We start from the raw sequence: 22,398 nt of genomic DNA, 5'->3' as shown, positions 1-22,398 counted from the left end.
CAATTGGCTAAATAATGCATGTAAATATGCATGCTTATGCATGTAAAAACAAATTCATGACTTGAAATCAAGATGGTGAACTCACATAAATACTCAAAAATATGCTGACCACATGAGGAATATATTCTTTCCTCTCTCCTCCTCTTGGGGAAAATGAAGACTATAGTAAACAGAAATTCCAGCAAGTTCAATGAGCACACTAGAAACAGTTAATCAGTCTACAAACAGGGCCAAAATCTGAAAGAAGTTAGAGACATTTACTTTGGCACCTTATAATGCACCATTCTATAGCACGGACTGTAGCCAGCAAACTGTGTTCCGTATCTTACGGCAATTACACTGAAGCTACTGAGTTTTTAGCAATATACTAACTGCTAAAATATCCATTGATCTTTTTTTTAATCAAGAGGCAGGTGAAAAAATGTAAACATCAATATCATGATGGATGAACATGCAACTAATACCTTCATAACAAATTACTACAATATATATATATGATTAGCATCAAATATGTTCATTTAGTTGAGCAAAGGTTAATAACTTATCATCAGGCCTGTGTTCAAAATAAACACAAAAAAGAATTAAGAGTCATATTTATTGATCATGTTTTCTAAATAATATACATACGCTTAACATTAGTTCTTGAACATATCAAAAAAGCACTGCTCTGTTTAAAATTTTTATATATACATTTCTCTTTTTAAAGTATTAGATCCTGACAGAATAACTCTTCTTTTCTTTTTATAAAATGTAGTGAAAACGTAAAATTCCAGTTTTCAAAACATAACATACAATACTTATTCAAAGCATGGGTTTTGACATCTTTGTAATATAGAAATATTACAAAATATCCAAAATGACACTACTTTTAGTTTAGGAAATAAGATATTAAAATGCTATACAATGCAATTTGTCATATGGTCATATAATTACTAACCAAAACTATTTAGAAATAAATGAAGCAAGATTTCACACTTTCAGCAGTTCTGTTACTTACAATCATTGACAGTCCCTCATAAAATAGGTATACATACTTTTGCACTAAAACTCTTAATGTATATGAGAAAGCTGGGACACTGTGAATGCATAAAGTTGTGTATTAGCAAAATATGGCCTTGTACATATGCACACACAAATAATTTAGCTGTATGTTAAGCAATATGAAGATTCATTTTTTTCATAATTTTTACATAAACAAGCAGCCAAAACAGGAAAAAAAATATCTTAAGAAACAGATCCTTATTTTGTGTTTCCAACTTGTAACTCATGTTATGAAACAATAAAACCAAAAACATATACAGCTTGAACTGTGGCTTTTTCAAGAGGCTTAAGTAAAAAATACTACCATGGACAAGGTATTACAAAAAACATGTAGCTTGGCAAAACATTATTGGCCAACAGATGCTCTACAATGTGAAAATCAAAACAATTATAAAGGATTCTCCCATGTCCTTCTGTACAGAACACGGGTTCATTCATGAGGGGCCAGAGTTATTTAGAAAAAGAAATGTCAGATTCCACGGTAGTACAGGGCCAACCCTATTCAATTACAAAATTGTACTTCCGATTTTAGTGGGATTATGCAGTATCTCTCTTACCAAAGTCTGAAACTGCAATGAACTGATTTTCATAATTTAAGCTTAAATTAATGGGAAAAAACCCCAAACAACACCAAAAAACCTCTATGAAACAGAATGGAGGACTGTAACCGATTCCAAAAGTTTTTCTGTATTACAGCTATATATTAATCTCTCATCCTGAACAAAACAAACAAACAAACAAAAACCCTACTAGGCTAATTAATAAAAGGAAAAATAGTTTGTTCTTTACAGGTGTTACTAAATCTAACTACTGGATTTATAAGAAAATATGTAGAACACTTCAACACTGAATAATGACCTAATCACTGATACCACAAGCAATTTAAGAAACTGGAAGCATCTCAGTTTTTCAATTAACATCAATCTTCCTAAAGCACAGAAATGTATGGCTGCAATGAAAAAGGAGTGACGATACTCATTTCAGGTGACTGTTGAACTATAACATCTGTTAAGTAGAAGCATTTCACTATTCCATTTTAGCAAATGCTTGTTTAAAATACAATGGGAAAAAAGATAAAAACATTTAAAAGCAAAACAACAGTATTAATGACCAAGAATCAAGTACGGCCATACATATTTTTTTCCAAATATACATACCAATGACAAAATACTGAAAACAGCAATAAGGCATTTGGTTTGTGGTTTTGGTGTTTTATCTTTGTATATCAAGTTGTTTGTGTTTGAGGATTAATCTCTCTCTGTTTACTGACATGACTGCTTTTATTTTTTATATATCTATACATCTATATATTAAAAAGTATATTTATATAAAAAAAACCTGACAGCATTTGGTAAAAATTCATCCGTTTTCATATTTCTGGATAATTCTGGAGATACATTTATTTATGGACACACGCCTATTTATTTCTTCAATATTAAAGTAACACAAAGTAATTTCTCAAAAATAAAAAAAAGAAACACAGGCAGTAGGATTTTGTATTGAATTTCCACTGATTGATAAGTAATGTATTGATCCAATCTCAATTGCTTTGCAAGAACTTTTAGGGAAAATTACTTCTTAAAGAAAGTTGGACAGAACTCAATAATTCTGATTTATTAAGCAGCACAGATTTTTTTTTTTTTTAAATTTGGCAAGTGTTTTGCATTAGGCAAGCACTTGAATTTAGTAGTTATTAGGCTTCTGGGAATGAGATCTATAAAGTGATTAGAAATCATAAGATGAATTTACATTACATAGTTTCAATTTTTGAGACTGAAACATGAATACTATAACTGAAGCTTTCCTGTTGACTGCTGGCAAGGTTACAGAAAAAAGCCAGTCAGGATTTCTACCCCACATCACTTCTAAGACTCATGTAGGTTTTTTCAGCTATATCTTGAATAGTATAGTCCAAGCCATGGTGAAATTGGTGTTCTCTGTTGTCTCAAATATTATTTCCTTTCCTATTAATTATGAGACAATGAATGGAAGACTAATGGAGCTTAATTTTAGAAATATACTTCTGTTTGAGCATATCTAATTCATATTTGAGTTGTAGAATTTTTTGAAAGTCCAAGAAAATACTTGTTCCTTATGTCGCTCACAAGAATTGATTATACTGTGAGAGACTGCTCTCAGGCTGCACAACATACTAAAGGGTTCAGAATGATGGTCAAAGCATAATACTTCCATGGTTCATATTTTTGAGTAACAGAGTAAAGATATAGCTGTATCAGAGCAGTAAAGAATACATATACTCCATCTGCACAGTGTTCCATAAGGTCTCTGAGCCCCCTTTCAGTGACTTCATGAATTGCCTAAATGCATAAACAATGAAAGTCACAGTCATATATATACTAAAAAAAGTCAATATTTACACCCTGGGTAATAAATATTGTACTGAGACAGTTAACTTAATTCTCAGTACCTATTAGTATATTTATATATAGAAGAGTAGAGAGAAAAGGCAGAAAATGAAATACCATTTTATAACAGGGTTAGAGACATGAAAGCATAGAAAGAATATCATTTAAATGTGAAGATGAAACTGCATTTAGAGCTTACCAATTTCTAGTTTCTCACTACAGGGCTTGCCAAACAAAGGAAATCCTGATAATAACATTACCCACATTAAATTACTATTAATACTAAGCTAATACTGAATTTCAGTCTTGCATATGTTAATATTGGTCCTTTTAAATCACTGAAATTAATGTGATGACAAAACTAATTTGCTTAAGCCAATATGTTAATGCACTTTAAGAAAAGGTGGTGTCTTTTTTGAATTGTGTTAAATATTTTAATACCTTCTGCAGCTAACATGAGAAACAGAGAGCACTGCAAGGTCCCATTTTGCTGAACAACATAAAAGACTGACTTACTAGACTTTCAACAGTATCAAAGATGAGATTTTCTAAACAGACCACTTTGCTAAACATATTGAGTCTTCTTTTCATCTGCTGTGAACTCCTTTCAGCTGTAACTTTGGCAAATGATTCTCATCTCAGCAATGACTGTATAAATACATAACACATTTCAAAAATAAAATGTAGAAAAAGAAATAATCGAGGATTAATAATTTATTTACAATCCAGGTTATAAAAAGGCTACTTTGATGACTTCAGTGATCTAATTTTACTTGCTACTTTTTCACTTCTGTAAAGAACAAATAAAATACATTCTGATGATACTTCATCCTCTTTGCATTTGGTTTTGCTTTTGTGTAAAAGAATACACAGGACATAGGGCAAGAAAAAAATACTAAGCAAACTAGTATATACAGATAGAATGCTTACTTATAGGTGTTTATAGAAGTAATTCATCTGCATATATGAACTCTTGGGGACTTGTCTTTGAAAAAAAGAAAAAAGTGTGGTAAGTGTGATGTAAAAGAAAGATTATCTCTTATGTCCCTTCTTAAGGATGGAAGGACTTGGGCGTATTGGTGGATGAAAAAACTGAATATAAGCTAGAACTGTGCACTCGCAGCCCAGAAAGCCAACTGTATCCCAGGCTGCATCAAGTGTGTCTAGGAGGTCGAGAGGTGATTCTCCCCCTCTCCTCCGCTCTCACGAGACCCCACCTGAAATAATCTGTCCAGCTCTGGGGTCTCCAGTACGAGAAAGACATGGACCTGCTCGAGCAGGTCCAGAGTAGGGCCATGAAGATGATCAGAGGGCTGGAGAACCTCTCCTATGAGGACAGGCTGAGAGAGCTGGGATTGTTCAGCCTGGAGAAGAGAAGGTTCCGAGGAGACCTTATAGCAGCCTTCCAGTACCTGAAGGGGCCTACAGGAAAGATGGGGACAGACACTTTATCAGGGAGTGCAGGGATAGGACAAGGAGTACCAGTCTAAAACTGAAAGAGGATAGATTTAGATTAGATATTAGGAAAAAATTCTTTACTGTGAGGGTGGTGAGACACTGGAACAGGTTGCCCAGAGAAGCTGTGGACGCCCTATCCCTGGCAGTGTTCAAGGCCAGGTTGGATGGGGCTTTGAGCAACCTGCTCTACTGGAGGGTGTTCCTGACAATGGTAGGGAGGTTGGAACTAGATGACTTTTAAGGTCCCTTCCAACCCAAAGCATTCTATGAAGTCTACCGAATCTTTATAGTCTGAAGAACTTATATCCTATATTTAAAAAAAAGAAAAATCCTCCATTTAAGCCAATATTTTCAGATCTTGATTCTTAAAGTCAGGTTCTATTTAAGCACTTCAAAGTAAAACCTTTTATTTAAAAATTATGATTTTTTATTGATTTATTGATCAGCATTTCTGAAGCAAAAGCAGTCATTTTCACTAGAGGAATGTGAATTTACAAATCTGAATTCAAACACTGAGTTTGAATACAACGTCTGGGACCATGCTTAATGAATGCAAGTTAAAGACTCATGAGAGGTTAACTGAAAAAGCTGAAATGCAACTGACTAATGAAAACATTAATTGGGAGTTCTATATGTGAAAGTTTTATTCTAAATTTTCAAGGAAGAAATTCTAAAACCTTTCTCCATGTTTTGATAGGTAAACATTTCATAGAATCAAAGAATAATTCAGGCTGGAAGGGATCTTCGAAGACAAACAGTGCGAACTCCTGCTTAAAGCAACGTTAGCTATCAGATCACACGTCTTTCCTTCTATATAATGCAGAGTTCTGCAGTGGCCATCTCTGATTCCATGTGCTTCCTGGACAGGATGCTACAACACCTGCTACCTGAAAAACAACTGAAAACTGGAAGGAAAATTCAACTAGCATACAAAGCACCTGCAATAGTTTCTGAAGAAGGTGATGTGATAAAACTACATTATGCAAAGTTTTCCATTGTTCATAGGAGCTGCTATTAATTTGAAGGTGAAATTTAAAGCTTTGTATGCTAATTACAAAGCTGAAACATTTCAGGCTCCTGATCACTTTATGAAAATTGTATTCTGTTCTCCTGGGTTACAATATGGTCTGAGTGTATGACAGTCAACTAAAAAAGAGAGAAAAGGGAGGTTAGATGCTCATAGCAGTTTCTAGGAAGTAAAAGGGCACAGGAATTAGTTGGTTAGTGCTGAATGATATCGAGAAACAGCAGAAAGCTAACATCTATGAAGAGATTGCTTATGTTACATAAAGATAAAAGATGCAAATATTTGTCAATTAATTATCTATCAGATCTGCTTGGAGGAGAGAACTACCTGGTATCTACTGATAAATCCATAGGATTAGATGTAGAAAAATGCAGTGGAGAAGGCTCAAAAGGAACCAGATAAACTTGTTTGCAAATCTTCTGAAGCTGAAAAATTTTGAGAGACCAGAATGTTGGGATAGCGACTTCTACTACTAAGGAGAAATGCCAGGCCAGACTCAGCCTCCATGTATACCCCTGCCTTGCCTGAAGACAAAAAGTGCTGAAACTCAAGCAGTCAGCAAAGGGTTTACCTACTGTCTGTCTTCATTGAAACTGTAGCCAGAAGATATTTCCTTTCTTAGCTCACTTCTCTGGGGCAAGTGTCAGTAAAGCAGCCCAGGACAAAGAAATCACAACAGAGAAATGAGCACTGCATGCTCACATAGACGCGGGTGGCACTGCAAGGCTTCAACTACAGGTATCTTCATTCATGTGGAGAAAACTACCTTTGCTTTTTGGTAGAAACAGCTAGAAAACATAAATATCTTCAAAGTTCCTAATGAAGGTAAAATTTATTATTTAAAATCAACTCAATCTCAAATGATGTCTACTTTCTTCAATCTGCAGCATAATGCATTGGGTGCCAAATTTCGTGGGTAGTAGTCTATAAAAGTTTGTGTAAAAGAAGAAATTGTAATTCATGAGGCTTATTTTCTGCCAAGTTCAAAATAACTTGTATTATACATTATCCTGATCATTTTAATAAAATTGTGACCTGTCTGCTATTAAAGAAAAATAGCAACACTGGAGTTCTAGATCACAATTACCTGTTACAAAATATTATGCTTTAATTTCTTAAATACAGGTATTATATCTTTCATTAAGATACAGGATATTTTGTCATTGGAGGATACATTACTTCACTGCAAACTATCTAAGAACTAAGCTAACAATTTCATTTCTTGGTAAAAATAGCGCATTTTAGATTTATTGAGTCAACATTTATAGTGTATGAATTTATCATGAATAGATGTTGCTTTCATTAAAAGAGAAGTTAAACAATTCAAAGCTGGTCAACATCTGCACATGCATATCTCCAAATATTTGCAGTCATATTATTATGTACCTGTATGTATACAGGTAATATATTAAAATTTTAAGATGTAAAGCCAGTCACTAAATAAAAGTCCTATAAGTTATGCATTGTATTTAGGCTATGTCTTAACTTCACTGGCAGCAGCTCTGTGCACTAATCCATCCCTCCAGAATTTAACATTCCAAACGTGGAATTGCATTAAAAAAAAAAAACCAAAAACAAAAAACCCAACAAAACCAATCAACCAAACTAAACAAAGCCTAAAGAAACAAAACAACCAAAATCAAACAAAAACCCCCAAAACCAAGCAAAAAACCCAAAACAAATCGAAAAAAAAAACCCTCAACAACTTTACAAATAAGTTTTCTGGTGAAGTATTTTGGACAAGCTATATCAACTTCAGATACAAGACAGGAAGTATTTAGGCATGTCACTAAACAGCTCTGTAATCTAGTTCCTCAGGACCTCACTGACTTACCTAAAAATTAGCTTCATTTCATTGCAAAGGGAAAACCACTTTTTATTTTAATAGAGAATACTCATTTGCCATTGGGTTAAGAAGTATTGGCATAAAATCTAAAATTTTACAAGCAGAAAAGCCATTCAAAATACAGATCTCTTCAGCTTTTTCCTTCTATCTCAGTCATAATCATTTTCATGTCTAATTCAGAAACTAATCCTATAAAATCAGGTCTTTTCTTTTTAGTATTTTCTTATCAATTAACTAGAGTATTTTTTATGTAAAAGTATTGCATATACAGAAAAAAAATAGTAAATATTAGAAATCATATACAACATCTTATGCACAGTTTCATCCATCTAAAGCAGTCCGATTGTTCCAAACTCAACCTGTTCAAACACATCTTCATATAAGCATTCTGCATATTTCACTATATACAAAGTAAAGTAATTGCATACAGTTACCAATTTACTTTATAGGACACTGAATCTTGCTAGTGTAGAAGACGAAACAATCTTTTCCCATATAGGACAGGTGAGAAACTAAAATCTATCCTATATAGGATAGAGAGACAAGACAAAATTTTACTAATGTTCACTCATTTCTTTCTTCATCTTTTTCTTATTCAATACAATGGAAAATAATTTTAAATCCTGTATGACACATATTTCACATTCACCTTACAGGGCAATTTTTTTAAAGAATTAAGATTGCTCTGTAAAATGTAATAAACTAAAGAATACTAGACCAATAATACCTTACAAATATATTTTGCATTGCTCATACATTTTGAAAGAAGTCAGTGTAAAACAGGCAAAAAGATGCCAAAAATAACATAAAATGAAATGGTAGAAAACATCCCAAGCAAATTATCTTTATATTTTCAAGTTTTTACAGGTAACATTTTAAAGTATCTAATATAGCGTATGAAAACAGTATTGTTTTTATTTTATATACATAAAAGTAGGAAACACTCAGTTAATCTGTGATTTTTAGTAACGCTAAAGATTTACAAAGAGGTTCATCATTTGAGATTAAAATTCAGCCACCTTTAACTAAACCTAGAAGCATATTATCACCTTATACAGTAAAGAAAAGTTTATGAAACAAACACATTAGATTGCCGCACTGAAACTTATAAAACACTGTCTAAAAGAACTGCTGAGAAACACAGAACACATAATTATAAGGAAAAGGAGGACGAGCAAATTACTAAAGGGTAAAATAGCATTTTCTTAAAGAACATGTTATGTTGACCCCTTGCAGCCTTAAAGTTTTAAGACTTCTAAGGAGCTGCTGTGACTCTCTATTCCCAACCAAAAACTCACTTGTTTGATGCGGTCTGGATTAACAGTGGTCTGAGGCTGTAGAATGCTGACAGGCTCTGTCTTGGCCACATTTTGAGGCATTTCTCGAATCTTCTCTGCAATGAAGCCATGAACTGCATTTAGTGCTTCAACTGTTCCCTGGATCAGACACACCCGCTCTGTAGTACCTGCAAATACCAAAAGTTGATCTGAATAAAGCGGATTCTGCAAGATCCCACAAACTGTTTCAATTATGGCATAAAGATGGCACTCAAATCAGCTTTGCAAAACCAACTAGCAATACATCCATAAACATACAAACGAAAGAAGAGATTTCCAAAAGATAACATACTGATGATCTGAAGATGTTTTAAACAACTATTTCTGTAGATCCTACAAATACATACATAAATTTCCAAGTCAATCTGGATAGTATGTTGGGGGGGAGGGGGGTGGGGAAAAAGAAAACACACATTAGGTTTTGTTGGTAATATTAGCAAGTATGATGAGTGTGTGCAGAATACACGTCTTTTAAATTATTTTGGCCTAGTACTAGATTATTCTAAAATATCATAGAACTTTTAGGTAACACAAGGTTGAACATAAGAGCCAGTATTAGAGAGGCACTTGGAATAAGCTCTGGTAATGAACACCTGAACTGCCCATACATTCATTTAGTGTAGATATCATTAAATCATTTCTTAAAACAGCTGCAAGATATTACGGCAAGACCTTTTAAGGCCAATCGATCTCATATATTTGAGGATCCACTTTGTCTTTTAGAACTTTCCTACCTTACAACATCCCCACAATAACTGCAATTATTTACTCAGTACACAGAGTTTAAGCTGTCGCTAATGTGATTTAACAGTTGGAAATGAAGAAAGCTTGTACCAAATAAGTAGTCAATACCCCACAAATTACTTCTGTTTAGAGTTATACTGAATATTGTTCATGCAGGACATCTAGACTCCATGCAACTACCTTCTAAGCGTCCATGTTCCAAGGTTGTGGGAAAATACTATATGCTTGTCAAATAGGTCTGATATTATTCTATGTGTAAGAATAGTAAGGCTTTGGTTGCAGTGAAGCAGAGGAGGGGACACTTTCCCACCATCCTCATTTATAAAGGTAGGAGAGATGCTTAAGAAAAGCAGTCCTTGAACATATTCCTCATTTCCAAACTCTGCAGCAAAGTGTAACCCTCTGTTTCTTGCCATTTCAGTTTTGTCTGGTTTTCAATTCTAACTGTTCTATTCTGCTCTGTATCATTTCGCTTAAGTCTCCTCTCTAGTCTGAAGCACATTGTTTTTCTTGTATTGGCTGTCACTCCCTCTCCCTTACATCACCATTACCTACTCTCACTTTTAATTTCATCGACTCTTGCAATGACTTGCCTATTCCTGTAGCCTGGAGAAAGATAGTCTGATGTGCCATATTTATCTTGTCTTTTGTATTCTACCTCACAGAATCTGCAATTCTATGCAGATTACCACCAAACATTAAATAACTACTATAGATTTAGTTATAATTCTCTAGAAAGGCTTAGAAAAAGCCTACATTGCCACATAACCCTTTTCCAAACTGCAATTGTGCTGTATTACAAAAACCACTCCAGTCCTTATTTCTTTGATTTCTTAATTAAAAAATCTACAGGATGGCCAAAGATGGATGCAGAATTGTGGAAAAATACTTCATTTATTTTTTGTGACTAGGGTGGTTTTAGATGATTTTGTATGGCTTAATGTGTAGCAAAAAAAGCGTTTTTTACATATTGGGTTACAGCTTGATAGATCCTCAATAGACAAAGAATATAAAAATACCAGTATTGATCCTAAGGATACAAGTATGACACTGCAATGAAACAATTCACATTCTGTAGTCCACATATCAAACCACTTAGGTTCCACAAAAGCAGTTTTGACTTGAAAAACAAGATCTAACAGGAGCTGGAAAAACGGAACTTAAAATGGAGTATAGTACTTCCCACTTTTGTTCTGCAGAAATACCAAGAAAACCTAAAGGTCCAAGTAAAATTGCTTTGAAATTTAATGTAGCACATAGTTCCACAAACACATTTTGTACATTTTCAACACACTCAAATTATTGATTTTTCATCACCAGGTTTTTACCTTCAAATACCAGTAGAACAGCTCTACTAACAGAAGAAAGTTTTAACATGAACAATCATGATAATAGTGCAATCCTGAAAACATAGTAATACTGCCACGCAGAGATATGCCAGATACATATCTCTATTCAATGTCAGTGCACATTTTGCTTCAAGATTACAGGAGGGGAAGCCAAGTAACCAATTTAAGCCATGGTATTACCACAGAAATAAATGTAATTTTTGTCATTGACTTATTCTTAGTAAATATTATTGACATGATCATACCTAAATCTTTTCTGATGAAAAATTCATTCACGCTACCTAAATAAATGAAAATTACAATGTAATGATGTAGTAAATATTGACAAGTTTGCAATGATTTCTGAAGTTCACATGTTAGTTGGCCTCATTATCATTCTACAATCTGCACAGAATCACAGGCAATACGTAGATTAGAGAATTTCCAGGGAGGTAACCTCCTCCATAAAATTCCCTTCCTATCAATTTTGTGTCTTTAGTAATATTTACTGTTACCAACTCATAGTCTTTAACAGAGAATAGTACAGTAGTCTTAATCATCTGCAAGAAAAAGTTGGGGTTTATTAGTAAATGCTTCTCATCTGCTTTTGTGGATAATGTCTAAAGATTAAATATTTCATTACCTAAAGATGAAACAGCACACAAAGAGCCCTGCCTTCTCATTAAGTTAATACATTCATGTACACTTAAAATCTTTCAGAGATTTTTTTCTTAAGAAACAGTATCAGGTAACACCGAAATTCAATTTCGTGGCAGAAGCTCTAAAGCAAAACTGATAGAATGAGAAACAAACTTTTTTCTCTATTAAAACATGTTATTTAAAAATAATTAAAATTAAGATTAAAACATGTCAATCAGTATGTCAAAAGCTGTCAGGTTAATAATCCTTGAGATAAAATATAAAGTTAAAATGATTACACTCTTAACAGCAAGTTATACAAGTATCACAAGCTCTTGTCAAGAGCAAGATTTTTAGAACATTTATGTGACCTGTTATAGTGTCTTTTCAACAAATCAACTTCAAAATCCAGCTTTTTTTTTCTTTTTCCCCAGCCACTCCATCAAAAAAAGGAGTTTAAATGACATAAGTGGAAGTCACCACAGAAAATGAAACTTGGTTCCTGGTCAAACCTTTCTTGATGCTTTTTCTTCCTACTTGGCTTCCTCCCCCTTTTGCAAACAACTCCTGTGGTTTCTGCGTAAAGCAATCCAGCTCTAAGAAAATGCTCTGGGGAGTCTTTACACCGCAGTATTAATTGTCTCCTAAATGATGAGATGTGATGTGGATTGATCAATGCAGCTAATGCAAGTGTTCTCTAGGTCAGCAGACAACACACTGAAACAAAACACAGATCAGGTTGCATCCAAGCTACCGGAGCCTAACAGGGAAAGCACTTAACAGGGATGACTACTGTCAAAATATTTGAAAGGAAAACAGTCGATGCTAAATAGGAATTTCATTAGACTTGACACTAGGTGACTAAAGGGTATTCTGCAATCTGTGTTATTTTAGAAGGTGCAATAAAAATGTACTTTATGTCATACTACGGACCAAACGCACTACATTCTATTATGTATAAACCAGGATGCAGTAAACGGAAATCAGTGTTCCACAAAAAAATACAATTGTGCAAAAGCACATTTCATGTAGAGTAAGATACAGTTTTAAAGTGTATCAAGACAGTAGCACATTTTCTTCAAGGGTTACATCAACAAAAAAAAAAAGTGAAAAGTGCGGAGAAATTGTATACATGTACAGCTGGGAATTGCTTTAATCTTCTGAAGTGATGTTGTCGTATTCCTTCACACAACTCTAATAGCTTTTCACTCAGATAACAGAGTACAATAATTTACAAGAGTCACACAAAAGGAAAACTGCCAGCTATATGACCAAACTGTATAACAAAAATAAGCCTATGAATCACTAAAGTTGGTGAAATTTCTGTCATTTTAAAAGCTTTTAGGCTCCATTAGTGTCTAAAGTAAACTGTGAGATTATTTATCACTTTCAGTTGTTTAACAGTTGCATCCACTCCTTTTTTTGTGAACAAAAGCTCAGCTGTCTATATGCATACTTTTTGTCACACGATTTTCAAAATATGTATTTAAAATACAGATCTCATTTTTGAAATAGCTGGCTTACAGAAACCAAAATTACCAAATAACCAGTGTCTTTTTTTTTTTTTTTGTGGAAACATAGCTAATATAAAATTATTCTATTTTTTTAATTATTTACAATTCAAATTGGAGTTAGGGTCATGTATTGTGTGTTGTCTTTTACATATGAAGAGATAAAACACATACAAGAAAAGAATAATTCTGCCACAGAAAATGACCAAATGTAGAGTAGGTGGGCATCATCCCTGTATATTCAAAAAACAAAACCAAAAAATTTTCAGCAAGTAAAATGTGGTTTCTCTCCTATCAGAATTAAAATTCAATTTGCACATGTATGCTTTAATTTTTCTTATCAAATAAAAGAGGCAGAATGTAATTGCACAAAAAAGCCTGCCTACACTGCTCACCACAAATATATTTTTAAAACTAATGGAGAAGAAGGAAATCTTAATCAGTTTTTTGGTGTTTTTAGCTTTTAGGGGGAATTTTTTTTTTGGCCTATTTTTTTTAATATGAAACCAGGTACGTCAATATATAAAATACTCTTTCTATTCAGTTCCATGGGAGAGGGAAAGACAGAGCCATTAGCAGCCATCAGGCAATTTACAAGTATGTAAATAAAAACCTGTTTTGAAATCTAATAAGTTAGTTAGGCCTAAAAGCTAAACAGCCTGCAATAAGTTTTACTCATTCATTTTTCTTCCACCTCCTCTAACTACCTAAAACTTTACTTCTGGCAAATATCCTTGGCAACCACTTCACACTAATTTTGTGGAGAACATTTTACATGTAGTTCTGAAATTTCAAAACAACAGACCACAAGCTTGTTCTCTGAGATGGTTGTTATTTACTTATTAGACAACCAATACAGCTCTTAAAACAGCCATTAAAATAAATGTTAGATGATGCAACAGGATAAAGAGTGCTGATGCTTTCAGTGTTTGTATTTCTGTACTTGAGGCATACATCTATATACAGTTACCATTAAACTTTTAATTGTTTGCTTAAAAAACTGATCAATGTGTAAGAGTTCTACTCTATTCACAGAAACACTCACTAAACCTTAAACGTGCCTCTGTATTTTATGAACCTTAGTTGAAATGTTTTGGGGAAGGCACTGTACCTGTCAGAAAGGACTGTCTGGCATTTATATGACTATATACTTTTCATTGGGCTTTTACATCAATCTTAAAGAGCATTTGAAAACCTAAAAAGCAAAATGCATTACCAGCACAGGGTAATCCCAATACATCCACTAATTAAATCTCCTTGTATTTTTCTAGCGTACCATGCCAATTTCTTTGACACTGAAAGGGGAAACCTGAGGAGCCAAAGCTAAAACCTTAACTAAATGAAAGACTGCACTATAATCTCTCATCAGCTGATTTGCATTAAGCTTTTTATTTGATAAACCATGGTACAGCGGTCTACTAACCCTAACATCCCATACATTTATTTTTCTGACCCATGATCAAATGACCTGTAGAGTGCAATTCTATGTAACAGTGCCAGCGACTGCTTCAGTCTTAAAACTGATCTTGCAAAAGCTCTTGCTAAAATAGGACTGCGCTTTGAGATCATTCCCAAGCAATGTAAAGGTTGTCAATAACACGCTTAACATGAAAATCAGATAAACTCTTCCTTGCATATAACATTTCCTCTCTACACTTGCATAAAACCTGAACAAATAAAAGTCAGACAATAAAAATGTGGTTTATTCAAATGCATTAGCAGTATTTCATGATGCCTTAAACAGATATGAAAAATCTTTGTCATATAAATGACAAAATGTACACAACCTTAAATGCAACACAAGAACATCCTAAATATGTGCAAAGTGTCACAGAAATCTCAACAAGACATTTTTCTCCTGCAGTCCTTATCTCCCTCCTGTCCTTTTACCTTTGTTTCTTGAGAGAGAATTAATTGGTCTTAATATAGAGCCTGTTCCCGTATTCATCACAGACAGAAAGATGTCTCTCTCAAAGAAAAGCTTGATGATCTAATAGACTTCCCAAACTGAAAGGGGAAACAAGGGCTTGTAGCAATTCTAGAGCATTGATGTTCTGCATTTGTTTTCATCCAGATGAAATAAGTTTGGAATTGCTTACACAGAACACTTACACAAACAGGGAGTAAAACTTAACCTTCGTGGACTCAAAATAGCAATTTTAATTCAGCCATTAAAATAGCTGAATAAAAGAAGAAAATATTGAAGGGAACCTAGGAAATTGAAAGGAAATAAATATCTCCTTGTAAGAATCTTCTTGATATCTCTAGTATAAAACCAGGGCATCCTTAACATTGATTTTAAATTTCAAGATTACTGATTGGATGCATTTAGCTTCACTAAAGCTTCATTCTTCTTTCAGAGAGAAATAAACTGTTCCCTTTAAAGTTTCATCTGCAGTTACTCCTCCTGAATTTCTAACAATTAATGTTTTCTGCAGCTTCATTATACTTTACATGAGTCAAACGTCTAATAAAAGCAGAAAGTTAGAATAAGTGATCTAGCTCCTGAAGCATGATGAAATGATTACCAAGCACGTGCACCTATGCACGTGACTTGATTAAATCTGCAAAAATCCACATTAGAACTTGGGGTACTCTAACATCAGTCTTCTAATATTTTCTTATGAGGTGTTCACAGGAAGCCTTACTAGCCTTAGCAAAAGAAACTGACTGCTGAACTCATATTGATAACACGTCTTTTAGGTGTGGCATATGGATAGTCATGCACATATAGGTGCATATACATATTCATACCCACATATATACCAATTTGTTTTGCTTTAATTAAGTGACCTCTTCTCTAGAATTCAGATATTGAAATGAATCAAATTTTAAAATTCTGTAAAATATATAAACTGTATGAGTTCTCAGAGTTATATGAAAACTTCAAATTTACAGAGCATTGTGCTATAGTCACCAGAGTGAATTACATGAATCCAGGTTTAACTCATGAGTCTGAAGAAATGGATTATTCTCATGTGAGAGAGAAACCTAGGAAATTAGAAAGATTTAAATAAAAGTAAAAAAGCCAAACCTTGTAATTATTAAAGGCTTAGAAGGGATGATGAGTTATCTTACAAAGCAAACAATCCCTTGAATATAAACTGTTTTGTTGGATATAAGCTAAGGATTTGATGATGATTTTCCAAAAATTAAGTTATATATATAGAGATGACGAATTACTGATTATTATTGTACTGTCACGTGTAAGACAGGAAACAAGGATTATAACTACTTTTCTTTAAGTGTTATTCATAAAACTCCTGTAGATTCCACTGCAAAAGCTGGTAAATTTCCCCAAAACCAAAGGTAAAGGCCATCGTTTTATGAAGGACTGTTACTTAGATGAGAAACACTCAGAGAAAGCGTGTGTGCAAATCAATGACACGGCTGCAATGAACGTGAGCACAGACTATTTGTGCTTTGGGACGTCCCTGGAAAATAAAAGCTCTAGAACTATGAAAGACCTCTAACCATTGTCAGAAGCACTATGTTTTTATTCAGTTTGGGGAAGTGGTTGTCTTAATATATGATTTGTAAAATTATCTATAACAAATGAACTGCTGTTTAAACAACCAAAATCAAAATGCACCTGATTTAATCATAACATTTATATCTAACTGTAAAAGCAGTTAGAAAGGGATCAAGATGAATTTTTAAGTTTTGCTGGTATTGAATGGTATGTCAGAGAAGAACCTCCCCAAAATAGTATTTGGGGAAACAACCTCCTATTAATTTTCCCTTCTACCTCCCAAATAGTTCAGTAAATAGGCTAAACTAACTGTCATCATCTCATCTTCATTTCCTCATAGTTCAAAGTGAACACATTTCCTATAGGTGTCTGTCCTCAAGAACAAAACAATGAAACAAACCAATGGGAATACAAAATATAGAATTTAAACAATATACAAAATATTTAATTTTATTCATTGCTATTTAAATGTTCCATCTATTAAAAAAAAAACCCAAACCCACAGATGAGTTAGGGTCCCCAAATTACATGACGTTCTGTGCTAGCATGGAGAAATCTACTTAAATTTTTCTCTTCATCCTTTTCTTCTTAACAGCGGTAACATGGTTGATAGGCAGCAATATGTTTCCGACTCATATAAACACTTTTTCAAAAGAAAATGAGCTTGCCACTATGGTGCTTATAAATCTTTTCTAATAATGTAATATAATAATTTGCTTATTCATATATTTTTAAGATTTCCAAGGTGCCTGGAATGTTGCACAGAGTTACTATTTTTCCCCTATCAGTGAACAGTAAGCATCTAAATAAACAAACATGTTAATAAAAATCCAGTATCTAATTCTGATGAAAATGTGAAGGTCTCTAAGAAGAAAACCTTTCAAAATCATTAAAAACCAAGTGCACGCAATACCACCACAAGACCAAATCTGTTAGAGAAAAAAGAGCTGACCTTATTTTTGGAAGACAACTACAGAATAGAAAGAAAGAAAGTTACATGTGTTTTTCAAGATATCTGGAATGAATTTTCATATCAACAAAAGCACTTAAGAATATTTTTCATGCAAAGTAATGTTCAGTTGGCAATTACAGCTTTTATGCTATGCTATAGTAATATGAACTTTTGTTAATAGTGCCTCCTACACATACAATTACCAAAGGGAAAAAACTCACCCATTTAAACAGTAAAATATAGTTTGAGAAATTGTAGGAACCGATACATCTTACAATTTAGAGTGATAACGGTTCAAATCACCAAGGGAGCTTTTCTCCTTAAAAATATTTCTCAAGTTCCATAGTTTAAAACCTGTGAAAAGCTTTGGAAAATCCTCTCAGATAAGACCAGTTGCTCAAGAAATCAAATTACCTAACACATTCATGACTATGCATCTGTTTGGAGGAAGCAAATACCAAATTTCAGGTAAATGAGCTATACTCAAGGTTTGGATTAGAGATTCTATCAAAATATTTGTAATTGTGTGTAGAGTTTTTTATATATGGCCAGTAAACATTCTCAGTGATTTTTCAAAACTATGCTTATTACTATTGAATGATTTTTAATTTAAGTCATGATCCTGCAAGAAATTACCTTTATCTATAGCATTCAAGATGAACACTAGAGACAAAAGTAATTTCAGGTAGGAATAAAATGTAGAGAAACACACTGTAGCAACTATATTGTAAGAATTATTCTACATCCCAGTTCAGAAATATAAGGAAAGAGACAAGGATGCATACACCCTTATGTTTTCAGACTAGGATGAATACTGTCATGTCAAAATCCGGATGAGCTCCCATTTTGATGCAGTCATTATAACACACATACAGAATGGGCACATACAAACACAAGTGCACAAACACGAAGATGCACATCTTTTCGTATCTTACCTCTCCTGTTTTCCTCTCTAAATGGTAGTCCAAATCTCTGTTCTGCTCATAGTAGATTTTAGCAGCTGCAGATTTAATTAAATTCAATGCTCTCCATCAGTGGACTTCTAGTCCAGGGTTTATAGGGAAAGCAGGTAGGAAGAGTTTGTGACTACTGTCCAAGAATGCAGTATGCCACAGTTATTTTTGTTTGTCTTCCTAACTCCTTCCTGACTTCCAGATTGTAACCCTTTTATAGCATGTCCTTTTGGGTTTTTCTATGAATGGCACTTATCTCCCTCTAAATTTAGCTTTCTAAAATTTATGCATTGAGTCCAAGGTGGCTGCTTAAGAAAGACAGGGATGTCAATGAACAGTGCACCCCATCTACCTTCGGGTGGAATCATCCCACAAAGATACAAAGCTCTCACCCTTAACTATACGGGGAGCTTTGAGTATTAGCTTAGATGAGAAACTAGGCTCCTCAAAGACTCACTATATACACACATAACACAACAGTTTTCTAGAGACAGTTACGACATGTTGAATTACTCTTCATACTAAAGATATAATAATTACTATTAATAAGATACAATGACATTAAAAGCATTTACTGTGTGTAGGAATAATAAGGCAGTATGTAAAGTGATTTTGATGCAGTAAAAGGTAAACTGAAGTCTCAATAAAAAGAGCTATTTCCCTCCAAAAGCAAATGTCAGAATCCTTTCCACCCACCAGCAGATTTATATAAATTCATAAATATTTCGTAATATAAAAGTCCACAATAAAAAGGAAGAGAAAAATGTTATGTAGGCAGAATTGTTTCTAAATAGAACTTTTTCACAACTTTTTGCACTGGATGACAGCTGCTCTTTCTCTATTTTTACAGCCATTACACAGCTACATATTCTTTTCTCATAAGCACTCAAAAATTCCTGCTTCACAGATATTTGCTGAACTATTTTAATTCTTGCAAAAAATTACCTTTAAAATAGTCAAGGTAGATAAAATGGCCTTGGCAAGTTCAGTACCAATGAGCTAAAATCTTGCTGAAATTAATTATTACATGTTCTAAAAGATCCACAGAAGAGTAAAAAAACCAAAACAAATCCCCCCCAAAAACCCCAGAACAACCCAAAACCCACACAAACAAACAAAACCCGGGGGGGGGGGGGGGGGAAAGAGAGAGAGAAAAAAAAAGAGAGAGGGTTAGGAATCTTAGCTTTTATTTAGTTTCTGTACCCCTTCATTCAGAAAGAGAATTGGATGAAGTAAACTAAAGATCTCCTACCAGTACTATGGCTGGTCCAGGTAGGAGCCTTTTTTATGGGCCAGTCATTTTGAGAGTATTTTCAACTCTTCAAAAGAATAATGTCATAATTTAATGTTTATGCAAATGCTACCACATTTCAATGTTTACATTACTGGATTTGAGGAAATCTGGGCAGTTACCGCGTGCAACTTCTCTCATCAAGAACAGGGCTGAAGAATAGAGTTTTTCCCCCTGCTTTTGAAGAGTTGGTCAAGCATTCCTGTTTAGAAACAGGAATGGTATCAAAATTAATCTGGAATAAACACAGTCAAAATGTTAACAGCCACAACATCATTATCAGATCCTTAAATCTATGGATATTACTAGTGAAGTCATTGAAACTTCATAGACAATAAGTCTCCAACATAAATCTGACTGTGAGATAACCTAGACTGAAAATACTACTAACCTACTGAATATACTATTGGGTTTCATTCTCCACATTTCTGGTTTGTATTAAGCAGATAAATTTAAGCTGATAAATAAACCACTGGATTCTTCTAGACAGAATTAAAAGTCAGACATTTTCTTGTATTATTTCAAACTCAGAAGACTATTTTAGGACTAGCTGAGTTTTTGTTCTTTTGTGAAAATGAAATCCTGTAACTCCCTTTCTAAAACCTGAAACAAATACTTTTCTGATGGGTTCTGGTTTAAGATTTTCCATATGTTCTAACATAGAAATCCTTTAACATCCTTAAATGTGCTTATTATTTACCTAGCAGACACATGTTAATCTTCCAGTATATCAAATCAAATAGATCTTGATAAGCTAAAAAGAATGATCACTTCTAACATGAATCCATACAACATACCGTCTTTGATGGAGACCGTCAGGTTATTAAGCAGTTGCTAATGAAAAATAATAAAAGATGTCACATTAAAACAGGATGATCAAATCTATCGCACATCGACATCGTGATTAGAAAATTTTCCCTGGATGGCAGAGTAAACACTTACCTTCACTTTGCAAAGACAATATTACAACAATGTGAATTAAAGTTATGTATGCCCAAACGCACAAGCAACCTGTACAAACCAACATGAAATAAATAAACCCACTTGAAATAAAACTATTATATAAGTGCCTAAAGAATTAATCTCTCCCCGAGTTAAACCATAAACTGAGTATCATGCTCAGAAAATCTCCTCAGAAATCAGTGGGAAAGAGGAATCTGCAGCTCGGATGACTCCAAGGCAGCAGAGCTTTTCCACTGCTTCTCTTCCAGAGATCCTCCCGTGGGCTGCAATTTCTAATGAATCTACGTAAGTTGCTGATGCTCAGATAGCCCTCCGTGGCCTATCTGAGTGCAGTAACATAACACAAACTTCACAGAATTAAGAACCTCACCAGTTCTTCTTTAAGATTTCATAGTTCGCTATTCACTAGTCATTTCCTTACATAGGTTTTTAGCAAAATAAAATGCATCTTTGGATTTTGGAGAGAGGACCTATGAAATGTTAATCTGTGGAGAAGGTGCCATATGATGGCTTGCTAAGCTAAGGAATGTTATTTAAGTGCTAACAAGGTGCATTTTCAAGAATACATTTGAAGTGTCAGTAAACAAAGAAAAAACTAGCTAAACAGTGAAATTTTCACAACATGAAAAGTATTGTGTTAAAATAAATCAAATGGTAAGATTAATTTTAAAATTTGTACATCCAAAGTACTATTAGTTGAAGCTTTTACTAATTCTTAACTAACACTACTTTACATCAAGAGAGATAAGCTACTTTGAGTATCGGTTGAGATAAATTATGTCCAACAGGACAATTGACTAGGAACAGTGAAAGTTGAAGAAAAGGCAGGAGAAGAACTGGCACCATTCAAACAGTTTACCCAGGCAGAACAGCTCCTGGTCAGTAATACATTTTGATCATTTTGACCCAGACGTAGTCAAAATAATTACACCCCAAAATAAATCCTGTTCAACTTTTTCAATCAATATTTTTTAATCAGACAATTGATTGCATGTAAGCATACCCATGTTTTATGCCTTTTTTGATATAGGTATTTGAAATATGTCTAACACATGTTTCTGGGTGCAGGTACATGCAAAATACATTAAAAACAGCTGTCTAAATTGAAACAGATTCAACTACAAAGAATTATAAATGAAAAGTTGCGTGCTACTTTAAGGCAAGAGCCTAGCAATAAGCATTTGTGCCAGTCTAGAAAAAAAAATTGCAGTAAATAGTTTCTAATCACAGACAGAAAGAGCATAAACAGAATGAAAACTGCCCACTGATATCTTGTATTGATTTAGACCATGTTTCACAGCTATACGCAGTAATATTCTTTTCTGAAACTTTAATTTGTACCTACTCAAACCAAGTCACGAACTGAACGAAGCTTCAGTAATAACAGCAAATCCTCTGCTTTCACAGCTTAGAGGTTGTAAGGGGACTGTTCTCAATGCTGTTATTGACCAAGTATATCAGAATGATGTC

At 33.8% G+C, this 22,398-nt stretch overlaps 1 protein-coding gene across 5 annotated transcripts in view; it reads right to left on the bottom strand.

Annotated features, from left to right (window-relative positions):
- The window catches only part of NOVA1 (NOVA alternative splicing regulator 1), a 152,175-nt gene that overhangs the window by 28,567 nt on the left and 101,210 nt on the right, over positions 1-22,398 (bottom strand). For all 5 annotated transcript variants that reach the window (XM_075754082.1, XM_075754083.1, XM_075754087.1 and 2 more), the window contains one exon: positions 9,037-9,203. In XM_075754082.1, coding sequence (XP_075610197.1) covers positions 9,037-9,203 — 167 coding nt within the window. The remainder of the gene's footprint in view (positions 1-9,036; positions 9,204-22,398) is intronic.

This window comes from Balearica regulorum, chromosome 5 (genome assembly GCF_011004875.1).
Source record: "Balearica regulorum gibbericeps isolate bBalReg1 chromosome 5, bBalReg1.pri, whole genome shotgun sequence".
Lineage (NCBI taxonomy): Eukaryota > Metazoa > Chordata > Aves > Gruiformes > Gruidae > Balearica > Balearica regulorum.
The sequence above is the reverse complement of the archived record's forward strand: the minus strand, read 5'-3'. Positions and strand labels throughout refer to the sequence as shown.